At 36.4% G+C, this 9,859-nt stretch overlaps 1 protein-coding gene and 1 pseudogene across 2 annotated transcripts; one reads left to right on the forward strand and one right to left on the reverse strand.

The window, feature by feature from the left end:
- Nucleotides 1–150: 150 nt before the first annotated feature.
- On the reverse strand, nucleotides 151–4,445 carry LOC121786408 (putative MO25-like protein At5g47540). Of its 2 annotated transcripts, none has more exons than XM_042185038.1 (11): nucleotides 4,205–4,445; nucleotides 3,537–3,698; nucleotides 3,262–3,380; nucleotides 2,838–2,912; nucleotides 1,904–1,997; nucleotides 1,559–1,618; nucleotides 1,207–1,275; nucleotides 976–1,074; nucleotides 679–723; nucleotides 489–581; nucleotides 151–405 (listed from the first exon to the last, which is right to left on the reverse strand). In XM_042185038.1, exons 1-11 carry the CDS (start codon nucleotides 4,328–4,330, stop codon nucleotides 400–402), a joined length of 948 nt encoding a protein of 315 aa, XP_042040972.1. In that variant the 5' UTR covers nucleotides 4,331–4,445; the 3' UTR covers nucleotides 151–399. The 2 variants fall into 2 exon arrangements, with proteins under 2 accessions (XP_042040972.1, XP_042040971.1); XM_042185037.1 differs by having other exon boundaries at nucleotides 489–591.
- A 676-nt stretch (nucleotides 4,446–5,121) lies between these two features.
- LOC121788052 lies at nucleotides 5,122–7,912 on the forward strand (annotated as a pseudogene).
- Nucleotides 7,913–9,859: the final 1,947 nt, after the last annotated feature.

The raw sequence follows: 9,859 nt of genomic DNA on the forward strand, positions 1-9,859 counted from the left end.
TTCTGCCTTAAGGACATGGCTGAAAGCTTTCAGGTCCAACGCAATTGATGCAGATGTATCGAATGAGACAGAGAAATAAAGAACTCGATGCAAACATCACTATGCCTCATTATATGTAAAATACTAATAATAAAATGATCAAGCCTAAGATAGCTATGAAAAATAATTCACTTTATTCGCTCCTTTCTAGAAGTAATATGTTGTGCTAAAAAATGAAAAATAGGTTACAACTAAAGGAAACGTAGAATCCTGATTTAAAACGTATTCCATGAACTCCATTGAAATGAAAGAAACTCATAGCCAAGATTTTGTCCTAGGTTCAGCCATCGTCGTTAATGGGATTCAAGACTGAAATTTCTCGTATAACTTGAGATTTATCATAATTAAATTTCTCATCTTCTACAGCTGCAGCAAACGACATGATCAGTTAGAGTTTCCTTTTGAAATAAAAACACTCAAGAATGATCTCTGTGAGACTTCACTCTTACCTTTATCACTGTTAATATCAGCAATAAGTCGAAGAAGCTTGGTCCGATTCGCCACAAGGATATTGATGATATCTGTGGGTTTGTTCTGATTGGCTGCAAATAACTACCAATATGATGTTGAATGAGAACCTTGAAAACATGTGAATTCACCTGATTTCCCATGAGCTTAGATCAACTTTAGAATTGGTACCTTAAAAACATGAAATGTTTCAAACTGAATGCTCTTGCTAGACTCCTGTCAGAAGAAAAAATGAAGAGCTGAGTGCATGAGTTTAAATTAACATCGCGAGTTTTACAATTTTTTCTAGGCCAGAAGCTAGATTTCATGCGGATGAAGCAAGTTGTTGTGTAACCCATGACCTGAAGTTGTACTTTCCACATTTATATGAAATATACTAATGCATTTGTGATTCTAATAGTTTGTTCCTTGTACTCTTTTTCTTTTAAATGAAGGAGGCTAATGCATTAGCAGAGCAGACGATCATACTCTTAGGAGATTCATATGGATCCTTAGGTTGTCCACCGAGCTAACGTATCGAATCATCACTGCCGAATTTGAACGTTCAAGCAAGATATCACTCAAGAGCTGAAATTAGCACACAGCAAAATCATAATTGCTCAGGAATGGGATGCAATAGACATACTTGAAAGTTTTCATTTACAATATAGGGAGTAAGCTGAATGAAACAATAGATAACAGAGAGAGAATGATTATTACCTTGAGAGCTTGCCTTCTAGTGATATAATTAGTAGATACAAGCAATTTTGAGTTGTAATCCGCAAAGAACTAGCAAGAAAAATGATTTAACATATCAGAAAGTGACGATGTGTTTAGGTGTTGTAAATCAACATCATTTCATTCTGTGAAATTTAAATGATTAAATTGTTAATTTAAACTGAAATGATAATGATGATGTTGTTTCAGTTATTATTACTTGCATGAAGCAAGCTTCATAAAAAGATACGGCAGCAGAACTCATACATGGATGATAGACAATATAACAGTCATGATGCTAAACTTTTCTTACATGACATAAAATGTTAGTGAAAGAAGACACAAATCTACTAACCCAGTCATCATTCTTAGATAGAAAATCAGCTACAGTTGACTTATGTCTGGTCAATAGTTCCTACAACAGGAGATGTATAAGTGAATGTCAGACAGGATCAGTACAATGAGGGAAGGGCACCAAACATCACCTATATAAGGTCATGACCTATTTTGCTCATCTATCACAACTCATAAGTATCTAACTGAAATTATATGGTCATGATATCGTTACAGTTCAATGCACATTCCTATACAAGGAACTTATCATTAGAGGTATTCCACCCCTTTGCAAGGGTGAGGGACCAGGGTAAGAATCCCCCCCACCCCACACCCCGACATTCACTTATTAGTTTGAATGCATAACCTTGAATGTTCCAGCAACATCAGAAGCAACGTCAAAATTTGGGAGTTGTATATACTCAAAGAATTTCTTCATATGCTGTGAATCCAAAATGTACCTTTAAAGCAGAATCTAGAATTAGTAAGCCAGGTTTAAACATACACAGCAACTAATATCAAAATGCAAAGGGTAAAGGTAAACATGGAGCCAATACTAATATGCCAACTGCTCAATAAAGGAGACAGAAGTGCTCATCTGCAGGTGCAGAAATCTTTGGTTCATTAAATTAGTGGGTAACAGCCAAAACTTTCCTAAACTACAAAATTCCAGATTCCAGTAAGAAACACAAGAATCATTCATCAAGTTAACCCTTCCACATATGTGGTAATAGAGCTACCTTGTAAAAGGAAAAATTCGGAGATGAGGGTAGGTCTAGGGGTGCGAGGAGACTACAATTTGGGTTCCTTTCTTACTCTGTAAACTAACTTAATCTTGGTTTATGCATAGAGAAAAAATCATCTATCATGGAATGAATTCAATATTCCACATTAGTAAACTGGAGTAGAGACAAGAGATAATCCTCAACTAGGCCGCGACACATGACGATAACAACTCAATAATCCAAGACGCCCCCTCCCAAATCTGAAGGGAAGTATATAAGATAACACAAGACTCCTAAACCTATTCTAAATCGAAAGGGCAAAGATAATTTAGAAGACTATTAAACAAGGGATTCTTAACTAAAGATAACTAAAAAACAAAACATAAGTATAAACAACTTGACAATATCTCTAAGCGCTATCCATAAGCTGGACTCCTCACTGCCCAAGCCCAGGCCGGTCAATATCACTTACTTGCAATATCAATTATCTATGTTAATGTTATGCTACTGGAAATTGATCACATTTAGAAAATCACTTTAATGTAATCAACAAGGAAAACTGGATAAGTAACTTACTTTGCAACACTTTGGTGGCGTATGCACTCCCTCAACATTGCACCATAATGTAATGCCAGATCGTTATTCTCATAACTGGTGACCACCAGCAAAGATATAATTAAGGGAGTGTGGTTAAAAACTCTTTTAACAATTAAAAGAAGATCATACGCACTATCAAATGCAAATGACACTTTCCGAGCATGAAACAAAATCAAGTGTATTATCTTGCAAGAGTTTGAAGGGTTTAAACTTTCTAGCATTAAGATGTCATATATTGTCAAGTTTCAATGTTAGAAATGAAAATCTATTAGTGTTTCTTATATTGTAGTAGTACTATAAAACAATTTTCTAACTCACCAAGTTCCAAAAACATGTCTTCAAGTGTAGATTCAGTTCAAAATACCAATCAAAAGCCCAAACAAAATCGTCCACATAGTCTTACCCGGCTATCAAAATGTCCATGAGAGCTAAGTTCCTTTCTATGTATTCACAAGCAATCAACCTTGACTGTAGTTTTTGCCCCTGCAGGTTCGTGACAATCTGTGTAGCTTGTTTGCGAGTCTGCAAGAGATTATCAAGTGACTCGTAACAATCATCCATTGAAATATCCAGTAAAAAATTTGGCACGGTAAATTCAAACGTTTCAAAATCAAGAGAAATAGTTTCCTTTTTAACGCTGCAATTTTAACCTTGGAAGTAAAACTACTCTGCATTTACCTCAAAGTTCAACTTGGGAAGACATGCAATAAGCAAACGAAAATTGTCTTCCCTAAAGAACTCTATAGCCAATTGTGCACAAGTTTCTGCTACAGGTTGGGAATCACTGTCTCCATAAAGTATGTTTTGCAGTTCCCCGATTACTTTGATCAGATCCTTCATCTACACAAATTGGAAAAAAAAAAGTAAAACAATGCAAAACATATACTCCAATAAATAGGTAAAGAGAGAAAATACGGAATAGATTGATAAAACATGAGAATGAATATTTGAAGGATAACATAGTAAAGTAAGTTCAAAATAAATAAATCCATCAACGTAAATGGTAGATTAACTCGAATCATTTTTGTCAATCCATCCTAATACCAAAAGCACAAAAAGGATGCGTTCACTTAAGGATTAAGCTTGATAGACTAATCCCCTGATTGCTAAAATGAATTGAAAGTGTGGAACATCCCAATCCAAACCCCTTGATAATATCTAGCATTTGAGCTAATTTGGTTAAATTCAATACCCTGGTAATTAAGATAAAAATTATTCGTTCAATTTCACACCTCAACATAAATGGGGGAAATGAAATGCAGAACAGCATAATCCACAATATGAAATTGAGATCAACATAGGAATATAATCACGACAGGAACAAAATGTAGGAATGGAAGGGGGACCTTTTGATCGCGTTTGGCGTCCTTGATGTGGGGGGCGGAGGCGCGGTCGGCGAAGAGAAGCAGATCGCGAGTTTGGCGGACCAATTCGGCGGGGGTCTTGGATTTGGGCTTGAAAAAAGCCTTCATGATGATCTCCGGCTGCGGGAGCCACCGCTAGTTGTGTTGTGATGACATTTCATTTCATTTGTTAGGTGGGTTAATATGTTCAGTAAATTGTTTCGCGGGAATTTGGGGGCATATGCATATCATCATCGAATCACGTCGATCAACCATGACGTCCCAATTATTTCTATTTATACTATCTCCATTTCTTATAAAAATAAAAACTACTACTATCACATTAGTTTTAATATATACTGTATAAAAAAAGAAATTATAAGAAAAAGTGGGTTAGTAAAAACCTGAGAGAAAAAATATTCTTCAAATAAAAAGTTTTTTATTTTTAGAAAATAAATCAAAATGAAAAAGTTTCTATTTTTATAAAGTGAATGAAGTATTACCCAAATAAAATTTGTTCATTTTATAATTTTTTATTTATGGATAAATAAATTAAAATTTGACATTAACTGGTATAATTTTATTTTATTCTTATTCAATACTTCCGGTTTCCTTTTTTTAAAGTTTTTTCTCAAATTTATTTTTCGTAATAATACAAAAAAATTTAGTACTCTTTCCGTTTCACTATAGTTGAGTCATTTTTTTCCATTTTAAAAAATTCTTTCATATTTGAGTCATTTTATAGAATAATAATTTATTTATTTTTTTTACTTTATTCTCCTTACTTTTTCCTTTCTCTTATTTTTCCCCTCCTCCATTTAACACAATAAATATTTTTTCCTTTTAAACTAAAACTCCAAATATTCTAACCAATACTGTACTTTCCTTCCTTTTTCTATTGTTTTGTACTGAGACAAGAAAACAGAGTAAAACTGAATTTTCTTAGGATTTTTATTGGCTCTTTTTCCTTTTCAGCAAACTATAGCCAACGATGAAGAAGACCAGAAATACAGCTGCTTCTGCAATAGGTCTGGTTGGTAGAAGACGAATTGCAGCTAAAGATAAGCCCTTTCCACCTAAGCTGCGTAGTAGTATAGATTTCAGTTGTGTTCATCAATTGAATGATGCTGTTAAATTGTTTCACGAAATGGTTAGAATGCGTCCGAAGCCTTCCGTTTATGATTACAACAAATTGATGAGTGCCACTGCCAAGTTGAAGCAGTATAATTTTTCCCTCCATGTGTTCGACGAAATGCGCCAAATGGGAGTCCCCGTGAATGATTGCACGATGAATATTGCGATCAATTGCTATTGCCTTCTGAAACGCGTAGGGTTCGGTTTTGCTATAATGGGCACATTCATCAAGACCGGCTACAAACCGGATGTCATGACATTCGGCACTCTCATCAAAGGTCTGTTTTTGGATAAAAAGGTTGTCGATGCTATGAAATTGTTCAAGAAGGTGTTGGATTGGAAGCTATGTGAGCCTAGTAATATTATGATTTTGACAGTGATAGATGGGCTTTGCAAAGCCGGATATATCTTTGAAGCACATGATTTGCTTCGTAGATTAGAAAAAACCGGGCGGAGACTCGATGTTTGGGCGTATAGTGCATTGATCGACGGCTTATGCAAAACTGGAAGGGTGGATGATGGTTTACGGCTTCTTTCCAAGATGGTTGATAAGGGAATTTCGCCTAATGTTATCACGTATAATTCAGTGATCCAAGGGATGTGTGATGTTGGTAGGCTTTCAGATGTTAAGGATTTGGTGAATGAAATGGTTGATTCTAATGTGTCTTTGAATGTTATCACTTTCAATATTTTAGTTGATGCATATTGCAAGGAGGGTATGGCAGAAGAGGCCGGGGATTTGTTAAAAGTTATGATGCAACATAATGTTTGTCCTGATATTATCACTTATAATGCGATCATAGATGGATTTTGTATGAGAGGTGAAATGGGTAAGGGGGAACTAGTACTTGATTCCATGGCGGAAAGTGGTCTTAGGCCTGATATTGTCAGCTATGGCAGCTTAATCAATGGATATTGCAAGCATGGAAGATTGAATGAAGCTTGGCGGCTTTTTTGCAACGTTCCTTGTAAAGGTTTGGTGCATAATGCATACACTTACACTACTATGTTACATGGTTTATTTGGCAAAGGTAGATTTACTGATGGTTGGAAGCTTTTCAAAGAAATGGAAGCTCGACGAGTAAGTCCTGACCTATGTACTTACAATACATTGTTGGATGGATTGTGTAGGAATGGGAAGATTGATGAAGCTCTTTCATTTCTACAAACATTTGAAACGAAAGGAGTTTTTCCCGATATAGTCACGTATAGTGTTCTAATTAATGGATTATGCAGAAATGGAAAACATGATGTTGCAATAGATGTTTTCAATCAACTTCCTTCAAAAGGTTTGCAACCTTCTCGTAGAATATACACAATGATCATTGGTCTGCTCGGTCAAGAAGGTGATGTGGAGAAGGCCAAGTGTTTGCTTAAAGAGATGGAGAACCGTGGTTGTCCGCCCAATAGTGTGACATACAACGTTTTAGTACAGAGTTTGTTGAAGAAAAATGAGCTTAACAAGGCAATTCCATTCCTCGAAGATATGCATCAAAAAGAATTCTCAGCAGATTCTGGTACATTTTCAATGCTAATAGATCAAGCTGAAGGACAAAACGAAGATGATTTTCTTCTCAAATTGATGAAGAGCGTTATGCCCAAGGAAATTGTGGGGTAAAACAGAGTTTTGGTAATGACGTATTCTTAGGTATGTATGTCCTTGGCTTTTCGTAATAGAGAGTTGTACAGCAGCTGAGTACTCTTTTTTCTTAACTGATTTTGGTGTTTTTCATTGGTTTTTGCCACAGGGGTTTCAATGAGCTCGGTCGTAGAGTGAATCAACTTGGTGATTATTCTTTATTTTGATTATTTACATATTGGAGTAATATTCTTGAGTAGATGGGACTACTACACTGGTTTGGCTGCTGCCATCTGCTATTTGCTGCACTGCCAAGGTAAGTTGGATCAAGTTTATGATGTACTATTATCTTAAGTCGTGATGTAAAACACGTTGTTGCAACGATGAAACATATGCTGAATTATATAATACTGAACGAATGACAAGTTACTGCAAATCAACAGGCGTAAATTTGGTTGTTAAGAATCTTTGCCTATGTTTATTTCTAACTCTTGACCTCTTAGATTGGTGAATGAGCAATGTAGATATAGTTCATTAGTTTAAAAATGATGAAGCAACACATGCAACTAATTTGAGTAGCTGTTCGTTTGTGTTGTTCGTATGAAAATTTGCCTAACGTGTTGCACCAGAATCATCGGAGCTGGGATTTTGAGATCTCAACGTGTTGCACAGAATCACTGGAGCTGGGATTTTGAGGCCCAGCTGCACACTCCGGTTCGAGGATTATCAGTTTTACCGCGAGTCTATGATTGAAAAGCCGCAGCAACCATTCACAAGTTTAGGTCATTTTATGCTTTGCTTCAACTGTCGAAGTCGAATAAGTATCACCAATTGATATTGCTATTTGCAGGAAAGGCTGCTTCTGTATTTGTATAGTAGTTTTCGTTGCCTCCAAATTAGAATTTTCTAGTATTTGCTTTGTGAATTTTTTATCCGAGTGACACTTTCTCCGTTCTCCATTAATTGACACCATCCGACTTGACTCAGGTTTTAAGAAATACAATAGAATATCAGTCTTACTTTTATACATTAATCTTATAATTTCTCCATCTATAAAAAATAGTCTCATTTTTTCATTTAGGGTGTATACAAAAAATAATTTCAATCAAAAATAGAAAATTTCTCTCAAATTATTACCACTATTCTATCCATTTTTTCTCTTTCTCCCTCATACTTTATCCACTTAGTTTTTTGAGTTATCTACTTGTACAGAACGAGTTTAATTTCTGAATTTAATTGTTCTTCTTAATGTTTGTCTTAGGATATTAAAGACAGCCAAATCCATTGATTGTCGGTTTTTCTCGCGCTGGTTTCTTATCTATCTCCTTGTAAATGTTAAGAAACTCATGAGAGAATTTTTTATTTACTTAGACAACTTTTTTGGTATGCATTTTGTTCAGTTAGTGGTTTTGGATTGTTCAGTTATCATGTTTAACTTTGACTATATATCATATCCAATTTTATCTCTTATTCAGTTATCTTTTTCTCAAAAATAGTTATCTTTTTCTCAAAAATTTAGCATGTGACGATATATTTTGGTCTGTTTCCACGATGTCAAGATTACAATGTACTGTATCTTATGACTTTCATGTCACTTCCATCCATTTGACTAATTTAATTTTAGACATTTCATTTTGCCTTATCTAATAATTGTATCTCATTTTTAGACATATTACAATGTACTGTATCTTAAGACCATAATATCAAAAACGTATTTGGAAACATTGAGGAAAAATTATCTAGATATTTTAACGGAGATTTGAACTAGCTAATATGGTCATTAGATCAAAACATTTGTTTTAAGATCTTGACTATTGGTTTGAAACATTTGCAGCTATAAAATCAAGAAAATTGTTAGTGAGAGAGCTGATGGGGTGCGTACTAAACAAGCCCAACAGCAATGACGGCCCATCAGCCCAAAGCCCAAGGAAGAGTATGAGTTCGGCATTACCAAAGAGTTCGGCCTCAGCCTACAGCTCGGTAAAAGCCAACCTATCAAGCTCTGCTCTCAGGTCGGCATCAAGCTCTACTCTCAGATCGGCAACCAAAGCAGGAGTATGAGTTCGGCATTACCAAAGAGTTCGGCCTCAGCCTACAGCTCGGTAAAAGCCATCCAATCAAGCTCTGCTCTCAGGTCGGCATCAAGCTCTACTCTCAGATCGGCAACCAAAGCAGTTCGGTCTCAGTATTCGACCGAACAAGGAGTTAGTGGACCCATACAGGATGTCCAACACACCCACTACCACGTGGTGTCAACTCAGGCCACGATCGTAGGCCATGACCTACGCTACATCCACGATCTTAGGCCATGACCTACACGACATCCACGACTTAGGGTGGTGATGCAAGCCACGATCTTAGTTCAAGATATAAATAGAACTTAGATCAGATAGAAGAAGGTTAAGCTCTCTAGAGATAAAATCATATAGCAAGTCTGTGTTGTAAGCTGTAATCCCAGATCAAGCAATACAATCTTGCCCTCCCTTCTTCCCGTGGACGTAGATTTACTTCAGTAAATCGAACCACGTAAATTCTGTGTGTTGTAGTTTTCATTCCCTACCAGCTTTTACTAACATCAGAAATTCGCGGATCCATCACTGGCGCCGTCTGTGGGAAGCAGAGAACCAAATTTGTGATAAAGCGAATTTTTGATCCATTTTTTTCCACCCAAAAAATGCATACCAGATCGCAGAGTACCCGTATTCCTGCCCGTGAGAACCAGGAGGAAGCCAATCCATCCCATAGGTCTGGAAAACAGCCTAGGGATAAATCCACCACCAGTTCTCATGGCGAAGGAACAGGCCGCTCCAAAAATCGTCCCACTGAGTCTTCCCAGCAGCCTGATTTGAATGAGGCTGTCAAGCTGTTCTTGGCTGAGAAGCAGGATGAGTTCTTAGCCTTCCTGCAAAAGAGCCAAGAGCCGAAGACGAAAGCGGAGGATTCTC

This window comes from Salvia splendens, chromosome 22 (genome assembly GCF_004379255.2).
Source record: "Salvia splendens isolate huo1 chromosome 22, SspV2, whole genome shotgun sequence".
Classification (NCBI taxonomy): domain Eukaryota; kingdom Viridiplantae; phylum Streptophyta; class Magnoliopsida; order Lamiales; family Lamiaceae; genus Salvia; species Salvia splendens.

Excerpts from the sequence above, each read along its gene's own strand:
- LOC121786408 (XM_042185037.1), bottom strand. The coding sequence starts at position 4,330 with ATGAAGGCTTTTTTCAAGCCCAAATCCAAGACCCCCGCCGAATTGGTC. Across the intron at positions 1,276-1,558 it reads TATCTAAGAATGATGACTGG|TTCTTTGCGGATTACAACTC; the intron begins GTTAGTAGATTT and ends TTTTCTTGCTAG. Across the intron at positions 1,075-1,206 it reads CTAGAAGGCAAGCTCTCAAG|CTCTTGAGTGATATCTTGCT; the intron begins GTAATAATCATT and ends TGCTAATTTCAG.